Source organism: Hemitrygon akajei, chromosome 5 (genome assembly GCF_048418815.1).
Source record: "Hemitrygon akajei chromosome 5, sHemAka1.3, whole genome shotgun sequence".
NCBI classification, from domain to species: Eukaryota; Metazoa; Chordata; class Chondrichthyes; order Myliobatiformes; family Dasyatidae; genus Hemitrygon; species Hemitrygon akajei.
In genome coordinates, this window is record NC_133128.1 from 164,955,984 (window position 1) to 164,977,313 (window position 21,330).

General features: G+C 40.6%; 1 protein-coding gene across 4 annotated transcripts in view; it reads left to right on the forward strand.

Moving 5' to 3' along the window:
* Positions 1–21,330, forward strand: part of pde1a (phosphodiesterase 1A, calmodulin-dependent) — a 648,403-nt gene that overhangs the window by 527,469 nt on the left and 99,604 nt on the right. For all 4 annotated transcript variants that reach the window (XM_073047065.1, XM_073047064.1, XM_073047066.1 and 1 more), the window contains 6 exons: positions 1,738–1,838; positions 5,346–5,471; positions 6,725–6,826; positions 6,953–7,073; positions 13,036–13,117; positions 18,913–19,030. In XM_073047065.1, the coding sequence (XP_072903166.1) occupies positions 1,738–1,838; positions 5,346–5,471; positions 6,725–6,826; positions 6,953–7,073; positions 13,036–13,117; positions 18,913–19,030 (650 nt within the window). The remainder of the gene's footprint in view (positions 1–1,737; positions 1,839–5,345; positions 5,472–6,724; positions 6,827–6,952; positions 7,074–13,035; positions 13,118–18,912; positions 19,031–21,330) is intronic.

The following is a 21,330-nucleotide window of genomic DNA, read 5'->3' on the forward strand; positions in this document are numbered from 1 at the left end:
GACAGATAGTGTTGAGGAAGCAGGGAGTCTGCAGAAGGACTTAAACAGGTTAGGAGAATGGGCAAAAAGTGGCAGATCGAATATAGTGCTGGGAAGTATATAATCATGCAGTTTGGTGGAAGAAATAATGAACAATTTTCTAAATGAGGCTAAAATACAGAAACCTGAGCTGTAACAGGGCTTGGGAGTCCTCGTGCAGTATTCCCTGAACATGAACTTGCAGTTTGAGTTAGTGGGGAGAAAGGCTAGCATTTATTTTGAGAGGACTGGAATAATAAAGCAAAGATGTAGTACTGAGGTTATATAAGGCATTGGTCAGACTGCACTTGGAATATTGTGAGCACTTTTGGGCGTCTTATCTCTGAAAAGACATGCTGGCATTAGAGAGGGCCTAGAGGAGCTTCACGAGAATGATTCTGGGAAGAAAGGGGTTAATTTCCATTCCCAGTACGAGTAGTGTTTGATGGCTCTGGGCCTGCAGTGCTTAGAAGAATGAGGCAGGATCTCAGTGGAATTTATCAAATATTGAAAGGCCTAGATAGAATGGATCTGGAGAGGATGTTTGGTATAGTGTGGGAGTCTAGGACCAGAGGGCACAGCCTCAGAATAGAAAGATGTCACTTTAGAACGGAGATGATGAGGAATTTATTTTAGCCAAAATGTAGTGAATCTGTGGAATTCATTGATACAGACAGCTATGGAGGCCACTCACTGGGTATATTTAAAACAGACCTTGATAGGTTCTTGATTAATAACAGCATCAAATGTTATGGGGAAAATGGGGTGAAAAGGGATAATAAATCAACAATGATGGAATAACAGAGCAGATTCGATTGGAGAATTGTCTTAATTCTGCTTCTATGGTCTCATGATCTAACAGAGAGTTTCAATTTATGAATCCTTAAACCACATAAGGCTGAGCATTCTCAAGATTGATAATCCAACAAAGCACTGCACTGTTGGCTTCCGGGGACAAAGATTCAGATTCATTAAAAGAAACAAAGAACGTTTATATAATTCCTTACAGACTCTCAGTGCAGAGAACACAATGAAACATCCAGTAGAGCTGCTACCTCACAACCCCAACAACCCAAGTTCACACCTGACCTCTGATGTGGGCAGTGTGGAGTTTGCACTTTCTTCCTCTGTCCAATAGGGCTTTCCCTGAGTGCTGCACTTCCTCTGACACCCTAAAGACGTGCAATTTGGTTGGTTAATTGTCCTTACTGTATTTGTGAGCGGTCGAATCCACGAGGAGTTGAAGAAAATGTACTGAGAATAAAAATGGTATTGGCGTAATTGGAATGGGCTGTGTTAACAACGGACCTATTTCATTGCTGTATGACTCTATGAAACATGGAAACAATTCAAGTTCTCCTGAGCAAATCTTTTTGTGGAACATTGTTACAGTGAACTGTAGACGCAGGGGGGCTGGAATGGATATAGGCAGCTTTTTGTTTTAGTGTTATTGCAGTCTCCTACTCATTCCAAATGAGATCTCAGCAAAAGAGGTGCTGCTCGAGCGACTCATCGGCATTAAAAGATGGCACCTCATTTAGTGTGTATGATGACCATCTTGTCTTGTGGCATCCAGCTCAACTTGTGCACTGCAGCACGCTGGGTTTTCAAGCACCGCCCATTCCTTTTTGTCAGATATCCAACTGATCATGTCACAACTTCACATCAGGGTTAAGTGAGTCAAAAGCATTTTCCCGAATTATAACCTTTCTGTTACAGCACTGGTTTACAGAACTGGATATTCTAGCCATGCTCTTTGCTGCTGCCATTCATGACTATGAGCATACAGGGACCACAAATAACTTCCACATTCAAACCAGGTAGGAAGCTATGTTGCGAAGTGACAGGAATAAAGCTTACTTGCGAATTTCTTAAGATTATATGTACTAAAATGCTTCTCAGTGTGTGTATCGTTGCTCTAAAAATATATATATTTCTATGTTGATTAATTGGGTGTCAACAGGTGGAGATCTGAAACCTTTTCATGCTGCTGATTTTCAATGGAGAGTAGTCCTAAGTGGGTGGAATTGCTCTGGCTGCCTTTTACTGAGTGGTTTGATACAGAGATCAATCAAATGAATTATTGGCTGAAGGATCCGGTTCAATATCACCCCTTCTCTGCACTCCAACTCCAGACAAATTTCAACCACAAAAGCTTCAATGATCAGAGCTCATGTTACATGGGAGAATGCTGTATTTTGAGGTCCATTTTTTAGGCTCATTTTCCAATAATGAACAAAGTGCAGCTTTCATTGACATCTTGTTCCATTATGGCCACATCAAAATTTTGATGAGATGCACTTCTGGAGATCTGCAGGAATAGTAAATATCTTGACATTTTCCATGATTGACATCTTAAGGAATAGTGTTTTTTTTCCAAAATGAAATGAATTTGCACTTCGGTCTGGAATTTGGATCATTCCCAAAAGCCTCCAATCCAGTTCCAACAAGGCAGCTGGCAGAAGTTTAACAAAATTTCCTGTTACAAATGAGCTGGAAGCATCAGGTGTATTGGAACAGCAGGACTGCTGTAGTTATATACAATAGTATTTTTAAAACGGAGTTTCAAAGAGATGAAAAGTCCCTGCTTGCCTATGGAAACAGATAAATGTCTTCTCTGTTTGGCAAATGGTGCAGCCCTGTCACTGAACAGAGATGTGTACACCAGCCAATGCAATGGACACTTCTGTGCATTATAGGTTCATGTTAATATCTGCTCACAAAGGTCCCTTAACTACTTCACATTGTGTTAATACATTTCATGTTACCATACTCTGAGGGGTTCATAATACTTTGTTGACTTTCCTACTTTCAGATGTATATTTTGTTTCTCTTTCACCTATTACAACGGTGTATATTTCATTAGACAACATAAATTCCGAGTAACTCATTAACAATAAGAAGGCCACATGGTTGTTCTGCATCCTACCCCAGCTTTGCTTGCTGACACCTGCTCTGATATCTCTGGCAAATGCATTGATATTTGGACTTTCAGAAAGCCTTTGACAAGGTGCCACACATGAGGCTGCTTACCAAGATAGAAGCCCATGGTATTTTAGGAAAGCTACTGGCATGGTTAGAGCATTGCCTGATTAGTAGGAGGCAGCGAGTGGGACTAAAAGGATGCTTTTCTGGTTGGCCGTCAGTGACTAGTGGTGTTCCGCAGGGGTCAGTGTTGGGGCCTCTTTTTTTATGCTGTATATCAATGATTTGGATGATGAAATAGATTGTTTTGTTGCCAAGTTTGTAGATGGCATGAAGATTGGTGGAGTGGCTGGTAGTGTTGAGGAAATAGGTAGGCTGCAGAAGGACTTAGACAGACGAGGAGAGTGAACAAGAGAGTGGCAAATGAAATACATGGCCATGCACTCTGGTAGTAGAAATAAATATGCAAACTATTTTCTAACTGGAGAGAAAATCCAAAAATATGAGATGCAAAGGGACTTTGGGAGTCCTTGTGCAAAGCACCCTAAAGGTTAACTTGCAGGTTGAGTTGGTGGTGAAGAAGGCAAATGCAATGTTAGCATTCATTTCAAGAGGTCTAGAATACAAGAGCAAGGATGTGATGCTGAGGCTTTATAAGGCACTGGTGAGGCCTCACCTAGAGTATTGTGAACAGTTTTGGGCTCATCATCTAAGAAAAGATGTGCTGGCATTGGAGAGGGTCCAGAGGAGGTTCACGGGGATGATTCTAGGAATAAAAGGGTTATCATATGAGGAACATTTGATGGCTCTGGGTCTGTACTCACTAGAATTTAGAAGGATGAGGGGGAATCTCATTGTAACCTTTCAAATGTTGAAAGGCCTAGACAGAGTAGATGTAGAAAGGATGATTCTCATGGTGGGGTAGTCTAGGACAAGAGGGCACAGCCTCATGATGGAGGGGCATCCATTTAAAACAGACATGTGAAGAAATTTCTTTAGCCAGAGGCTAGTGAATTTGTTAGAATTTATTACCACAGGCCGCTGTGGAGCCTAGGTCATTGGGTGTATTGAAGGCAGAGCTTGATAGGTTCTTGATTGAACATGACATTAAAGGTTACTGGGACAAGACTGGGGAGTGGAGTTGAGGAGGGGAAAGAAAAAAGATCAGTCATGATTGAATAGTGGAGCAGACTTGGTGGGCCAAATGGCCTAATTCGCCCTAAGTTTTATTGTCTTATAAGTGCCAGGAGGGAGATTAGCGGTGAACTTATAGTTTTTCTTTGGCCAGAAAAGTTTCTATGTTCCCCGATGGAATTTCTGGTGGAATATAAATAACACAAATCAAAAATCTTCAAATGAGCTGACTCAGCATTGGTCGAGATGAATATCACTATAACACTCAAACAAGCTTGCTTCAGATAATGTTGTAATTATTAATCACTACAAATTATTTCCCTAACCTTTGTTTCATTTTCAAACATTTTAGGTCCAAGCGTCCCACATATTATAAGATCATTACTTCACTCTCCCATTGTCATCTCTCAGTCTGATCCTTCCCGATGTTGCATCTGATGTTTGCCCATGTTGTAGTCCAGATTTTCATGCAATTAACCTTTCTCAACCTTTTTTGTATTGTATTTCATTTTCCAAGCTATTAAGAGTCATTAGCTGCATGGTTTTGGTAATAATGTGTTTATTCAACTAATGTTTTCCATAACTTTTTATTCCCTTATACATTTGTTTTGCCTGGTGCTGTTAAAGAAGTTGGCCAATTTCAGTTTTGCCAACACATCATCTTGTCTAATCATTCATTTTGTTCAGGACACAAGCAGCCAGGGTGTTGGGGAAAGAAGATACTTATTCCATTAGTCAAGGCTCGATTTAAATCATGTGGTAATTTACCTTTTTGGCTGTTCGCTGACCAGACTAATTATTACATCTTTTTTTATCTAGTGACTGAAAAAATTATCAAAAGAAAGTTAACAACTTTATTGATCTACTTCAGTTTGATTAATATTTATCTATGCATATAATTTACATTGTAGACTAACTGTTAAGATCCTACTAAAGGTTCCTAGAAATAACCAGTCAAATGCAAGCAAGTCTTCCAGAAAGCTTTATTTAAATAACATATTTTAGTATTTTGATTTCAACATTACAGTATGTTAAATTATGATCACAGCATAATTACCAATAATGTTTTTCTCAGTTATTCTGGTAGTTGTGTTAACTCCATGGTTTAACTCGTATGAATCAGATCTTTCACTAAAATACAAAAGGACATTCTTTTAATGATCACGCAGCATAATTTCAGTATATGTTTATTATCAGTTTTTTTGTTTTTGTTTACACCCAGTACAAAATATTTAGTATAAATTAATAGTTATTTCATTTATTAACAGATCAGATGTAGCTATTTTGTACAATGATCGATCTGTCCTTGAAAACTATCATGTGAGTGCTGCCTACCGATTGATGCAAGAAGAGGAAATGAATATCATGTGCAATTTATCAAAAGATGACTGGAGGTAAGATGAGGCTGCTGAGAATAAACACTTAAAAGGCAATACTTCTAATACAATACTGTGCAAAAATATTAGGCACATATCTATAGCTCGGGGGTCTAAGACTTTTGCACAGTACTTTGGTCATTTTATGTATTGCACTGTAGTGCTGTCACAAAAAAAACAAATTTCATGACAAATGTGAGTGATGATAAACTTGATTCTGATATGGGTCTCTATTGTGGACTGAGGGTAGGAAGGAGGCAGAGAGAGGGGAATCATGGTTGGGAAAAGGGAAAGGTAAAGGGAGGGTGCAGGAAACACCAGAGTAATCATTCTGTAATGATTAATAAACTGATGTTTGAAATCAAATGACCTTGCCTGGTGTCTCAGGGCTGGGTGTGTCTGCACCCGCACCACTCCCTGTCCCCTAGGACTCTTTCTTTGCCACCTGTCCCACACCCCTCCCGTGGCATTTGACCCTTGCCATTTCCAACTTCCTTTGCACCTGCCAGATTTGCAAACTCACTCTCTGCTCCACGTTGTCAAATACAGTACTGTGCAAAAGTCTTAGGCACCCTAGCTATATAAAAGTGCATAAGGCTTTTGCACAGTACTGTAATTCATTCTATACAAAACTTTCTGTGACACTTGACCAGGCATGGTACAAATATCCAAATCCCTTTACTTTTGGTGTTATCGTGTATTTGATGTTACACAGAATTACCAGGCTGTCTTAAAACAAAAGCATTCCATGATTTGAACAGGAGTGTTGGATGCCATTTAAAGGACTGTCTGAAAGTTGATTACTGTGGTCAAATAGCTGAAAAATATCCCCACAGATTTTCAAATACATAGCTGCTTCCATTTACACCAAGATCAGAAAATTTCCCAAATAAGCTTACTTACTTACTTAGGCTTTGATATAATAGGAATTGGTGCCATCCAAGGGTTAAAGAGTGATTACTCAACAGCATCATTCTAACTTAACCGAAATAGCATAAAAGTCACATTCTTCAACTGAATAACAAGGATTAACCCTGAATACATTTAGCTTTAGTGAGAATATTCAGACTTTCTGGTATGTCAGCTGTTGAGCTATACCTCAGGGTTGACGTGCTGTAAGTCGTGGGAACTTCAGAAGTTCAGCACCTTTTTATATATTTTTCCATTCCTTTTATCCTAGACATGGAAAGAAAGCTAGATGCCAGATCTATTCTTGTATTTAACATTATCAGCCAGTCATAGCATCATGTCATGTTTTATAAATCAAACAGGGATCTGCGTTCTTTGGTGATAGAAATGGTTTTATCGACCGACATGTCTTGTCACTCCCAACAAATCAAGACCATGAGAAATACTTTGCAGCAGCCTGAAGGGTGAGATGATCTCCTTTTCTTGACAATTTCTTTAAAAACCAGGAAGCTTATAGACATGTCATATGCAATACAGTTTACTCACAGTCCTTCAATGCAACAACCCGGGATATGCCCTTGATTTTTCAGGACTGACAAGGCTAAAGTCATGTCATTAATGCTGCATGCTGCAGATATAAGTCATCCTGCAAAGTCCTGGCAACAGCACTACCGCTGGACAATGACACTGATGGAAGAATTCTTCAGACAGGTAAAGGCTTTGATGTACTGCAAAGCAGTACATGAAGCAAGAGCATCTTTTATTCAGGAAGTGTTGTATTTATAGAAGCAGTATTCTATCAAGCCTGTGTCTTATCACAAGAATATTCTACATAATTTAACAAGAAATTTAGCATTCTTTGTCTGATCCCTTGCAAAGATCCCAACACACTGGGAAATGAACCCCGTCAGCTGTCAGGTCTCTCAGTAGAGAGCATTTTGGAGAAAGTGATCACAATTCTATCTCTTTTACCATAGCATTGGAGAGAGATAGGAACAGACAAGTTAGGAAAGTGTTTAATTGGAGTAAGGAGAAATATGAAGCTAACAGGCAGGAACTTGGAAGCATAAATTGGGAACAGATGTTCTCAGGGAAATGTACGGCAGAAAAGTGGCAAATGTTCAGGGCATATTTGTGTGGCATTCGGCATAGGTACGTTCCAATGAGACAAGGAAAGGATGGTAGGGTACAGGAACTGAGGTGTACAAAGGCTGTTAAACATCTAGTCAAGAGGAAAAGAGGAACTTACGAAAGGTTTAAAAAGCTAGGTAATGATAAGGATCTAGAAGATTATAAGGCTAGCAGGAAGGATCTTAAGAATGAAATTAGGAGACCCAGAAGGGGCCATGAGAAGGCCTTGGGAACCAGATTAAAGAAAACTCCAAGGCATTCTACAAGTAGTGAAGAGCAAGAGGAGAAGGTGTGAGAAAATAGGACCAATCAAGTGTGACAGTGGAAAAGTGTGTATGGAACTGGAGGGGATAGCATAGGTACTTAATGAATACTTTGCTTCATTAATCACTATGGAAAAGGATCTTGGCGATTGTAGGGATGATTTACAGTGGACTGAAAAGCTTGAACATATAGACATTAAGAAAGAGGATGTACTGGAGCTTTGGGAAAGCAACAAGTTGGATAAGTCTCTGGGACTGGATGAGATGTACCCCAGGCTACTGTGGAAGGCGTGGGAAGAGATTGCTGAGCCTCTGGCAATGATCTTTGCATCATCAATTGGGACAGGAAAGGTTCCGGAGGATTCGAGGGTTGCAGATGTTGTTCCCTTATTAAAGAAAGATAGTAGAGATAGCCCATTATAGACCAATGAGTCTTACTTCAGTGGTTGGTAAGTTGATGGAAAAGATCCTGAGAGGCAGGATTTATGAACATTTGGAGAAGCATAATATGATTAGGAATAGTCAGCATGGCTTTGTCAAAGGCAGGTCGTGCCTTACGAGCCTGATTGTATTTTTTGAGGATGTGACTAAGCACATTGATGAAGGTAGAGCAGTAGATGTAGTGTATATGGATTTGAGCAAGGCATTTGATAAGGTACCTCATGCAAGGCTTATTGAGAAAGTAAGGAGGCATGGGATCCAAGGGGACATTGTTTTGTGGATCCAGAACTGGCTTGCCCACAGAAGGCAAAGAGTGGTTGTAGATGGGTTATATTCTGCATGGAGTTCGGTGACCAGTGGTGTGCCTCAGGGATCTGTTCTGGGATCCCTTCTCTTTGTGATTTTTATAAATGACCTTGATGAGGAAGTGGCGGGATGGGTTAGTATATTTGCTGATGACACAAAGGTTGGGGGTATTGTGGATAGTGTGGAGGGCTGTCAGAGGTTATAGCGGGACATTGACAGGATGCAAAACTGGGCTGAGAAGTGGCAGATGGAGTTCAACCTAGATAAGTGTGAAGTGGTTCATTTTGGTAGGTCAAACATGATGGCAGAATATAATATTAATGGTAAGACTCTTGACAGTGTGGAGAATCAGAAAGATCTTGGGGTCTGAGTCCATAGGACACTCAAAGCTGCTGCACAGGTTGACTCTGTGGTTAAGACGATATATGGTACATTGGCCTTCATCAGCTGTGGGACTGAGTTTAAGAGCCACGAGGTAATGTTACAGCTATATAGGACTCTGGTCAGATCCCGCTTGGAGTATTGTTCTCAGTTCTGGTCACCTCACTACAGGAATGATGTGGAAACTATAGAAAGGGTGCAGAGGAGATTTACAAAGATGTTGCCTGGATTGGGGAACATGCCTTATGAGAATAGGTTGAGTGAATTTGGTCTTTTGTCCTTGGAGTGACAGAGGATGAGAGGTGACCTGATGGAGGTGTATAAGATAATAAGAAGCATTGATCGTGTGGATAGTCAGAGGCTTTTTCCCAGGGGTGGAATGGCTAACACGAAGGGGCATTGTTTTAAGGTGCTTGGAAGTAGGTACAGAGGAGATATCAGGGGTAAGTTTTTTATGCAGAGGGTGGTGAGTCCATGAAATGGGTTGCCAACGACGGTGTTGGAGGTGGATATGATAGGATCTTTCAAGAGACTCTTGGTTAGGTACATGGAGCTTAGAAAAATAGAGGGCTATGGGTAACCCTAGGTAATTTTTCTGTTCTCTGGCAAGGATGTGATTGGTAAGTGGGAGGCCTTCAAAGGAGAAATTTTGAGAGTGCCGAGTCTGTATGTTCCTGTCAGGGTTAAAGGCAAAATGAATAAGAATAAGGAAGCTTGGTTCTCGAGGGATATTGGAACTCTGATAAAGAATAAGAGAGAGATGTATAACATGTATAGGCAACAGGGAGGAAATAAGATGCTTGAGGAGTATAAAAGGAGTAAGAAAATACTTAAGAAAGAAATCAGGAGGGCTAAAAGAAGACATGAGGTTGCTTTGGCAGTAAGGGTGAAGGATAATCCTAAGAGCTTCTACAGGTATGTTAAGAGGAAAAGGATAGTAAGGGATAAAATTGGTCCTCTTGAAGATCAGAGTGGTCGGCTATGTATGGAACTAAAAGTAATGGGAGAGATATTAAATGGTTTTTTTGCATCTGTATTTACTAAGGAAACTGGAATGGAGTCTATGGAAACAAGGCAAACAAGTAGGGAGGTCATGGAACTTATACAGATTAAAGAGGAGGAGGTGCTTGCTGTCTTGAGGCAAATCAGAGTAAATAAATCCCCAGGACCTGACAGGGTATTCCCTCGGACCTTGAAGGAGACTATTGCTGAAATTGCAGGGGCCCTGGCAGAAATATTTAAAATGTCAATATCCACGGGTCAGGTGCCGGAGGATTGGAGGATAGCTCATGTAGTTCCGTTGTTTAAAAAAGGCTCAAAAAGTAAGCCAGGAAATTATAGGCCAGTAAGTTTGACATCAGTAGTAGGTAAATTATTGGAAGGAATACTAAGAGATAGGATCTACAAGTATTTGGATAGACAGGGACTTATTAGAAAAAGTCAGCATGGCTTTGTGCATGGTAGGTAATGTTTAACCAATCTATTAGAGTTTTTCCAGGAAGTTACCAGGTAAGTGGATGAAGGGAAGGCAGTGGATGTTGTATGCATGGACTTCAGTAAGGCCTTTGACAAGGTTCCGCATGGGAGGTTAGTGAGGAAGATCCAGTCACTAGGTATACATGGAGAGGTAGTAAATTTGACTAGACATTGGTTCAATGGGAGAAGCCAGAGAGTGGTAGTGGAGGATTGCTACTCTGAGTGGAGGCCTGTGACTAGTGGTGTACCACAGGGATCAGTGCTGGGTCCATTGTTATTTGTCATCTATATCAATGATCTGGATGATAATGTGGCAAATTGGATCAGCAAATTTGCTGATGATACAAAGATTGGAGGTGTAGTGGACAGTGAGGAAGGTTTTCAAAGCTTGCAGAGGGATTTGGACCAGTTGGAGGAATGGGCTGAAAAATGGCAGATGGAGTTTAATGCAGACGAGTGTGAGGTATTGCACTTTGGAAGGTCAAACCAAGGTAGAACACACAAGGTAAATGGTAGGACACTGAGGAGTGCAGTAGAATAGAGGGATCTGGGAGTACAGATACATAATTCCCTAAAAGTGGTGTCACAAGTAGATAGGGTTATAAAGAGAGCTTTTGGTACATTGGCCTTTATAAATCAAAGTATTGAGTATAAGAGTTGGAATGTAATGGTGAGGTTGTATAAAACATTGGTGAGACTGAATTTGGAGTATTGCATGCAGTTTTGGTCACCTAATTACAGGAAGGATACTAATAAGGTTGAAAGAGTGCAGAGAAGGTTTACAAGGATGTTGCCGGGACTTGAGAAACTGAGTTACAGAGAAAGGTTGAATAGGTTAGGACTTTATTCCCTGGAGTGTAGAAGAATGAGGGGAGATTTGATAGAGTTATATAAAATTATGATGGGTATAGATAGAGTGAATGCAAGCAGGCTTTTTCCACTGAGGCTAGGGGAGAAAAAAACCAGAGGTCATGGGTTAAGGGTGAAGGGGGAAAGGTTTAAAGGGAACATTGGGGGGGCTTCTTCAAGCAGAGAGTGGTGGGAGTGTGGAATGAGCTGCCAGATGAAGTGGTGCATGCAGGCTCACTTTTGACATTTAAGAAAAACTTGGACAGGTATATGGATGAGAGGGGTTTGGAGGGATATGGCCCAGGTGCAGGTCAGTGGGACTAGGCAAAAAAATGGTTCAGCACAGCCAAGAAGGGCCAAAAGGCCTGTTTCTGTGCTGTAATGTTCTATGGTAATTTCTAAAGTAAGTACATGTTTGGCACAGCGTTGTGGGCGAAAGGGCCTGTATTGTGCTGTTGGTTTTCTATGTTCAACACCTTTGAGATACCCATTGTACAGTTCTCCCATGCCCTATTACCCTATCCTATTTCAGGAATGATTGCTTGTCATAATTTGTGATCTGTCCACAAAAATTAGTTCAACACTTATAACCCCTGATCAAATGTAAATAGAGCCTGACCTGCAGGAATATGACACCAAGAATATTTGAGGAAGATGGTGTGATCGCGTAGTTGTGAAAAGTCTCATTCTGTAATTTACCCATCTTGTGAGCAGAGAAGTGGTCTATTATTAACTTTGCTCTGCATTTTCATTTGCCTAGAGGTATACATTAGATAGATGCATTTTCTGAACTGGGGTGCAGTAACTTGCAGAAGTGACGTAGTTGAATGGCAACATGTGATCATGGACAGTGTCTTTCTAATTCTTAACACAACGTCTAGTACCTGACATTAATTAAAGAAGGGTTTGTGCTCTAAATGCATTGTTAGTCTCTTTAGAATTAATGACTAAAGCTGACATTTGGGGATATTTAATATTTTTTCTACATCAAAATCAAAAAAAGACAAGTCTGATTTTAAATTTGTATTTCTTTTCTGTGTTTGTGCTACTGGGGTACATCAGGTTTTGTGATGGGTCTTGTAGAACAAAGGAATAAGATGAAGGATGATGATGAAATGTAATATTTTGTGATGGTGATAGCAGTCAATATGATAGAAGGTTGCCCATGCTTTGATGGTATATCAGCAATCAGCTTGGTACTTTCTGGATCACTGACAAATTAAAGTTTACTTTTACTCTCTCCTTGTAAGAAAAAATAGGAAAACATCCTCACTTTAAATCAACATTATCTTCTTTTTATTTAAGCAGTAACTGCAAGAAAGTAAGGTGTTTTAAAATTCTGATCTGTTCCGGTGGTTGAATATTGCATGAAGTAGTTAGCAGTCAAAACAAGATGAAAGTACAGCAGCTAAAGGATCTCATTTAGTCTCTCCAATGCAGTCAGTACAGCAGGAAGGGGAAAATGAGAGAATAACCCAATGATTTAGATTACAATTTTATTGTGACCCACAGCTTTGCACTGGGCAGACTTTCTTACACCTATTTTTTTTTTAGGTTATTGAGTAGCTGAGAGCTTAATGTGTTACTCCTGTTCCTATTGCTAGATACCTTGCTGAGCATATCCTGTTCTCTGGAGAAAGGCAGGTTAATCAGATTGGAGACACCATGGCTTCAGTGCTTAATGCACAGGAGATAATGAGCATTCTACATTACTCACTCCTCCCACCCATACATGCAGATCTGCACGTGCATTATCCGTCCAATTAAAATGCCTGTAATTCGGGTTTTTCCGAACATAATATTTTCCTTCATTATTTTCTCTGCAGGGTGACAGCGAGGCAGACTTGGGGTTACCGTTTTCTCCACTTTGTGATCGAAAATCCACAATGGTAGCACAGTCTCAGATTGGTAAATATCTGCATCCGTGCCGTCTGGGAATATGCTTGTAAAAAGGTTTAAATTTATTCATCTTTTCAGTTGGCTGACCATTTCAAAGGTGCTTGATTCAATCTAATTCAAGTTTATTTATCATTTAACCACATAGGAATACTCATAAATACAGCCAAGCGAGACAGCACACCTCGATCATCTGCCGACTGGCCCCCAATGCTCTCTAGGCAACACCGTGGCTTTGAGGTCCTGTCCTCACCTATACAAGCATATATAGAGTATTAGTGAAAACACAACCAGACAAGTATATATGTATATATTCCAAGCCCCTCCATTCATTTTAAATCTTTAGTCACCACAACTGCACTACATTACCTGTGCTAGAGCCTGATGGCTCAAACGCCTCCCCTCCAGTGGATGAAAAGCAAGCAACCCCACAGGTTGAGGCCCGAAACCATTGAGCACCACTAAAACTCTGTAGCCAGCCACAACAGAGCTTACCTTCTGCTGAGTAAAACCCTGGGAGGGCAGCTCGGATTCCATTCTGGACACCGTGCCACACCGTCCCCGGTGAAGCACAACGGCTTCATCCCCTCACTCTAGGCGGCTGCAAACAGGCAACACCGTGGCTTCAGGCCTAATCCTCGCCGTGACCAAGGACTCATCCCTCTCCAACAGCCCCTGCTCGTATCCAATAAATCAGCAAATTGAGCTTGCGGCATACCAGATTAACAATGTCCAAAGGGGTCTTGCGATCACAAGAAAAGCGACCATGACAGCCACTCACTATCAGACTATAAATCTCCATCAATTCAGGCGGCAGCATGATGCGCAGCTGCTTCATCATCTCCACCAACGAGCAATGCGCTGGTGTAGACCCGCAGTCCTTGGAGCATAGCCGGATCTTACGATCATTAGATGTACATTTAAGTATAATGGTAGCACATTTTGTTAACTCCGTAGAAACCACTCTGACCAGTCAGGCTGCCATCTTGCCAGCTGTTTCTGCCCAGTGCATTTTTGTCCAGAGGTTTATCCATAAGATCATAAGGCATAAGAGCAGAATTAGGCAATTTGGATTATCTGTGCTCTGCCGTTCCATCATGGCTGATTTATTATCCCTCTCAATCCCATTCTCTGACCATCACTCCGTAAACATTGACATTCTTACTAATCAAGAACCTATCAACCTCTGCTTTTGTAATTTGTGCCCCACATCCTGGCTACTGTTCAGAGGCCTGTATACAAGTTCCATCAGGGACTTGTTACCCTTGCAGTTTCTTAGCCCCACCCACAAGGATTCTATATTTTCCAATTCTGTTTCTAAGGGTTTGATATAATTTATTCCAATGGAGCCTCCCCACCCTCCTCTGCCTACCTGCCTGTCTTTTCAATACAATGTGCATCCTTGGACGTTAAGCCCCTAACTACGATGTTCTTTCCACCACAACTCAGTGACGCCTATCATGTCATGCCTGCCAGTCTCTAAATACACCACAAGATCATTTACTGTGCGCAGTATACTATTCTCCTTTCTCACCATAAATGCAAGATCTCCCTCATTCTCCTTCCACTGCTATAACTATGGTAAAGACTGTAGAATACAATATCTGTGCTTCTTCCCCAACACCCATCTCCCTTCCCTCCCCCCCAAACTTTCTACCTCATGCAACGCCCCTCCCTTCCAATTCCCTCCTCCTACCAGCTGGTTTATGCCAGAGGGCTCTCTGAACAACTGCCAATGCCTCAGTCCAGTCAGGAGGCAAAGACCAATATGCTAGTTGTGTATACCTGTTAAATTCTGATTAAGGAAAACCCATGCTTTCAGGTTTCTCGAGCCTTACAACTGACTGCCATACCTCTCCATTCCCCCTCAGACCTTCAAGCTTGCAACCTGACCAATATTTATGCTTGTAAACAGGATTACCATTTCACTCTGATAAAGACTGGAAGCATCTCTGGGGAAACATTGCAGGCCATATTGTACATGCCACTGTCCTTAATCTGTACCTGATTGTCATGCCCTATGGGTAGAAACGGTTTGGGAGCTGATTTAAAGTCTCTTGCAAAAGAAGAGGCCCAGTCAGGAGATAGCTTAAGAATTGCTGACACACTTAACTTTGCTCCTTCACTACTTTGTCCAGTAACTATCTGTTGCATATCATATTTGAATGGTAAATAAGATCCAGGAAAGGATCTTATGAAAGGAAAGGAGATCCAATTGTTACATTGGCCTGAGAAGAAACACTTTCATCTAAACACAAGAAAGTCTGCAGATGCTGCAAGTTCACAGCAACATACACAAAACTCAGCAGGTCATACAGCATCTATGGAAATGTTTTGTGCTGAGACCTTTTTCAGGACTGGAAAGGAAAGAGGGAATATGACAGAATAAAAAAAGTGGAGGAAAAGGGAAGAGAACTAGCTTGAAGGTGCTAGGTGAAGCCGGGTGGGTGGACCAAGGTAAAGACCTGGAGAAGAAGGAATCTGATAGGAGAGGAGAGTGGATTGTGGGAAAAGGGGAAGAAGGAGGGGCACCGGGTGGAGATGTTAAGCAGGTGAGGGAGCATCGAGATAAGAGGCAAGAGTGGAAAACAGAAGAAGAGGTAATGGGAGGGCAAAATAATTACCAGGTGGACCGCCTCATGCCATTGAGCTGGAGGTTACCAACTAAGAATATGAGATGTTGCTGTTCCACCCTGAGTGTGGCTTCTTAGCGGCAAAAGAGGAGGCCATGGATCAACATGTCAGATTGTGAATGGGGATAGGGATTAAGATGGTTGGCCACTAGGAAATCTGCTTTTGGCAGATGGAGTGGAGGTGCTCAACAAAGAAGTCACCCAATTTACTACATTGTAGAGGAGGCTGTATTGGGAGCATCGAATACAATAGACAACAGTAGATTTGTAGTTGAAGTGTTGCCTCACCTAGAAGGACGGTTTGGGACCCTGAACGAAGGTAAGGAATGAGATGAATGGGCAGGTGTAGCATTTCTGTCGCTTGTAGGGATATGTGACGGGAGGGAGATTAGTGGAGAGGGAAGAATGGACAAGAGAATCATGGTAGGAGCAATCCCTATGGAATGCAGAGAGTGGAGCGGGGCAGGTAAAGATGTGTTTGGTTGTAGGATCATATTGAAAATGGCAGAAGTTGCAAAGAATGTTGTGTTGGGTGCAGAGGGGCATGGATGGTAGGTGAGGACAAGAGCAACTCTATTCCTATAAAGCAGCAGGACGATGGGGTGGGCGCATAAATCTAGGAAATGAAGGAGATACTGGTGAGGGCAACATCAGTGGTGGAGGAAGAGAAACACTAGTCTTTGAAGAAGGACATTTCTGATGTCCTGAAAAGGAAAGTATTCACACAGTATTTTCTTCAAGACAACAAAGAAGTTAAATGGTAATGGCATCTTTTTAGTAGTTTTCTTAAGGCTAAGGTTACCAGTCTGATTTCAATTGTATTTTTTGTTTCTCCCTGTTGATTGTCACTTTGAACTACAAGTTGTTAAGTAATGCTAAAATACTGAAAGTTTGAAGGGAATGGCATGGAATTTGTAACCAGTGACATAGAAAATATGCTTGCACTTACTGTCAAGAAAGTTGTGCAAAAAGATCAGGAGATATCTGTACCATGTTCCTGACTTCATTTGCTGTCAGGAGTCAGTTTTGGGATAGCTGGCATTCAACACAGCGCCCTCTAGTTGAGGAGCCAAACATTGAAGACTTCTTAATGACACCAATACTGGACACGAAAAGTACAATTTTTAAACATTTAATAGCACACAATAAAGACTGAACATGCATGCATTTAAAATTAAGATAGGAGCTGAAATACTATAAGCTTTTTAAGAAATAGAAAAGTACTCTTTATGATTTAAAATTCCTTTGCATTTAAGATAAGAATGGTATTAAATGTAATTACACTTCATTCACTCTAACCATGTTCAGGCCATTTTACAATGAGAAGAACTCGTAAATACTGAAGCTTTCATCTGATTTCTGGAAATTATGCTGGAGAAGACCACTAGTCAGTGTAGCCTGTGGAGAAAAATGAATTATAGATGGCAATCTCGACTTCTCCACACATGGTTGCACTTGCTCACACTACTAGGTTTGTTGTTAGTTTCATTGTGTAATGATGGGGAAGCTGATATCACTACAACATCAGCAGTTGGGTCATTGTGTGGTATTCTGGCTTCACGTGCCAATAAATAGAATCATATTATACATCCAATCATAAACGAGAGAAAATCTGCAGATGCTAGAAATCCAAGTGACTCCCTCTGGTGCTCCTGCCCCCTTTTCTTTCTTCCATGGCCTTCTGTCTATTTCACATATCAACTTCCAAGTTCTTTACTTCATCCCTCCTCCTTCAGGCTTCACCTTGTGTTTCTCTTCCCCCACGCCCGCCACCTTTTAGATCTACTCCTCAGCTTTTTGTCTCCAGCCCTGCTGAAAGGTTTTGGCCTGAAACATTGACAGTACTCTTTTCCTAGATGCCGCCCGCCCTGCTGAGTTTCTCAGCATTTTGTGTGTGTTGCTTATATGGGACATTTGGATTTTGTTGTAAATTCACCATCTTCTGGTCTTATTTTCTAGGGATTCATGTGGCAACAATAGTTTAAAGGGTCAATAATAAAGTCTGTCCAGTAATTTGGGTGTACAAATGGGGCTTGGATAAAAGTTTTAGCATTAAGAAATTAGCAATCAGTGTCAGTCAAGGTGAAATAGGATGCAATCTTTTTGCTTGGGACAGGGAAAAGCTGCCCCACCTTACCTTGGCATTCTGTCTTATACTATTTTGAACTTACTTTTCCCCTCATCCATCTGTATTGTTCTCAGAATTAATTCATTGGATGCATGTACATTTCTCCTGGGCATTTCCAGAAGTTAAACTGCCATGCAGGTTGTGAAAAGGGAGAAGCCTTGAAGAAATTTTTCAGTCATCTTTAAAGTTTGTCCATCCCTCTGCTCAATGTGAAACTTAAATAGTGGTCACAGAGCTTTCTGCCCGCTGTTCCCCAAATGCGGGTTTTCTTTGCAATGCAGAACAGGCTTGAATATGCAATAATGCCAATTTGGGAGATTGCCATGCTCTATTTCAGCAACCACTGCTAATGAAACCAGTCAGAATAACCTCACAGAGCTGTGGAGGAACATCCAAGAGCAAAATCAACATTGATTATTGGATATCAGCATTCTTAATAATTTATAGTGTTCATGGGAACATAGTAAACATATTATCAATGTGTTACAGAATTTCTCTCTTGTAGTAAAGATGTTAAAATTTCAAGGCATTCGTTTGATTCTGAATAGAAGAATGTTTTTTTATGAAGTACCATTTGAAACAATACTGTAATTGAACACTTTAATCTGCCAGAAAATTATACATTATCTTTAATTATTTTTACTACATCCAGATTGACAAGTAAATAATCCCTAAGGATGACGGAAACATGCGAGCTGAAGCCAGTTGTATCCTATGCCCTCAAGCTGTCATAACCATTCATATTATTATGCATGTTCATGCATTGCAACAGTGATTCTGTTCTGTGAAACCTCAGTTGTTAATACACAAGCCAAATGTTCTAAATATCTTTGGTCAGTTATAACAAAGCTTAACTTCCGTATTGTTTTCTGTTTCATGCTATGCGGAGATTTAAAGGTCATATTGTCCTTGAGCATCTGACTGTGTATTTAGTGAGTCATGGCATCCAAGAGCAGACAAGTCTGTACAAATTTCAGTTTATATTTGAGAAAATCTGTTTATCTGACTCTGAGCTATTGGTAAAACTAAACTTTTGTCTCCACCAGGTTTTATTGATTTTATTGTGGAACCAACTTTCTCTGTTCTGACAGATATAGCTGAAAAAATAATAACACCTCTTATAGAGGAAGCTTCTCAATCTGAGACTGAATTTCAACGACAAAGGTTTGTATGGTATTTTTTTCAACAATATTCTTGGCAATTGTTTGTGCTTTTAAGTGACAACATTTTAAATCAGTTTGAAGAAATATGTAAAACTTAATTGCAGTGTGAATATCAACCACTTTCTTTGATGTGGTTATTGCCCATTCATACGGAAGATGCCTAACAGTAATTGTAGCGAGGCCGGAATTTAAAACTAAAAAATGCCCAAATTTATTTGATTGAGATTGATGTTCATTTTGAACATCGTGTTAAACTTGTAAATCAGGATACTGCTGCACTGATAAAAAGAATCAATTGCTCCTTATAGTAGCCATATTAGGTAATATGTAGGCTGCACATCTTCTTACTTGTAATTGGCTTATTATTGTCACGTGTACCGAAATGCAATGAAAATTTTGTTTTGCATGCCGTCTATTCAGATAATTTCAAAACGTAAGTCTATAGAGGTAATACAAGGTAAAAGCAATAACAGAATGCAGAATATAGTGTAACAGTTACAGAGAAATTGTAGTGTTGATAGGTATTACGGTGCAATGACTATGACAAGATAGATTGTGATGTTAAGAATTCAGAATCAGAATCAAATTTAATATCATTGGCATATGTCATAAAATTATTTGTTTTGCAGTAGCAGTACATTGCAATAATAAAAGAAACTGTAAATTACAATAAGCAATATATATATATGATTAAATTAAATAAGTGGTGCGCACAGAGCAAATAAAAGGGGAAAAAAGTAGTGAAGTAGTGTACTTTGGTTCATGCTCCATTCAGAAGTTTGATGGCATAGGGTAAGAAGCTCTTCCTAAAATGTTGACTGTGTGCCTTTAGTCACCTGTATCTCCTCCTAGATCGTAGCAAAGAGAAGAGGGCATGTCATACGTGATGGACCTCCTTAATGATGCATGCCGTCTTTTTGAGACTGCCTGTTGAAGATGTCCTTGATGCTGGGAAAGCTACTGCCCATAATGGAGCTGGCTCACTCAGTAATTTTGCTCAGCTGTTTCCAATCCTGTGCAGTGGGCCCTCCATACCAGGTGGTGAGGCAACCAGTTAGAATGCTCTCCCTGGTACATCTATAGAAATTTACGAGAGTGTTTGGTGAGATACCAAGTCTCCTCAAACTCCTAATGAAATTTTCTATAGCTGCTGCTGTGCCTTCTTTGTAATTCCATCAATATGTCGGGCTCAAGATAGATCTTTAGAGATGTTGACAGTTGAAACTGCTCACTCTTTCTGCTGCTGATCCCTCGATGAGGTCTGCTGTGTATTCCCTCAGTTGCCAATTCCTGAAGTCCACAATTAATTCCTTGGTTCCTTAGTCTTACTGATGTTGAGTGCAAAGTTGGTACTGCAGCACAACTCAACCAGCTGATCAATTTCACTCCTTTATGCCTCCTCATCACCATGTGAAATTCTGCCAACCATAGATGAGTCATAAGCAAATTTATAGATGGCGTTTAAACTGTGCCTAGCCACAGAATCATGAGTTTAGAGAGAGTAGAGCAGTAGGTATCCTTGAGGACCTGCAAACCCAGAGCTGATGTACATCCAATTCTGTCTCTAACTTCAATCAGAATTGCTTTCTTGCTCTTAATATGGCACCCCATAGCTTGTACCTGGACATCTTGTATAGTTCTTGATTTCTCTTGATAGTATTGAATTCCTCTTGCTAGTACATTTATGAAATAGAGGATTAATCATAATTATTGAATGAGAAAGCAGGCTAGAAGGGCAGAATGCCTCCTATTTTCTTCCTCTTCATACAGGTGAAATTGCATCTGATTTAAAAGCAGTGGGGCTCGCAAATTCAAAATCAATTATCTGCTCACCCAGCTGTTTTCCAAGCTCCTCTTTACAGTGGAGTTGAGGTCAACCTGTCAATGGATTTTGACTGACTTTAAGAATACAAAAGATGTTCTTGTCCCTCTTTTAATGGAAGTTTTTGCACCCGTATTTGTAGGGCATTTCCATTCCCAAGACCAACCATGTAATTTCGACCGCTCCCCTCCCCAGCATCCTCATGCCCAACTTACACCAAGCTGTCTGAATACTTTACTACAATACTAAGGAAGTGCTGTACTGCTGAATAGGCCATCTTTTGGATGAACTGTTAAGGTGATATCCCAACCTCTGGTGTCACTATAAAGAGGAGGCTGTGGATTGCTTTGATGTCTTGATATCCTTTGATGTTCTGGCATCAATCCTCAGTCAATATCACAAAAGCAGTGTCTGATGATGATCTTAGAGTTGTTTGTGGGTTCTTGCTGTGTACATCACCTGCTGTGTTTCCAGCATTG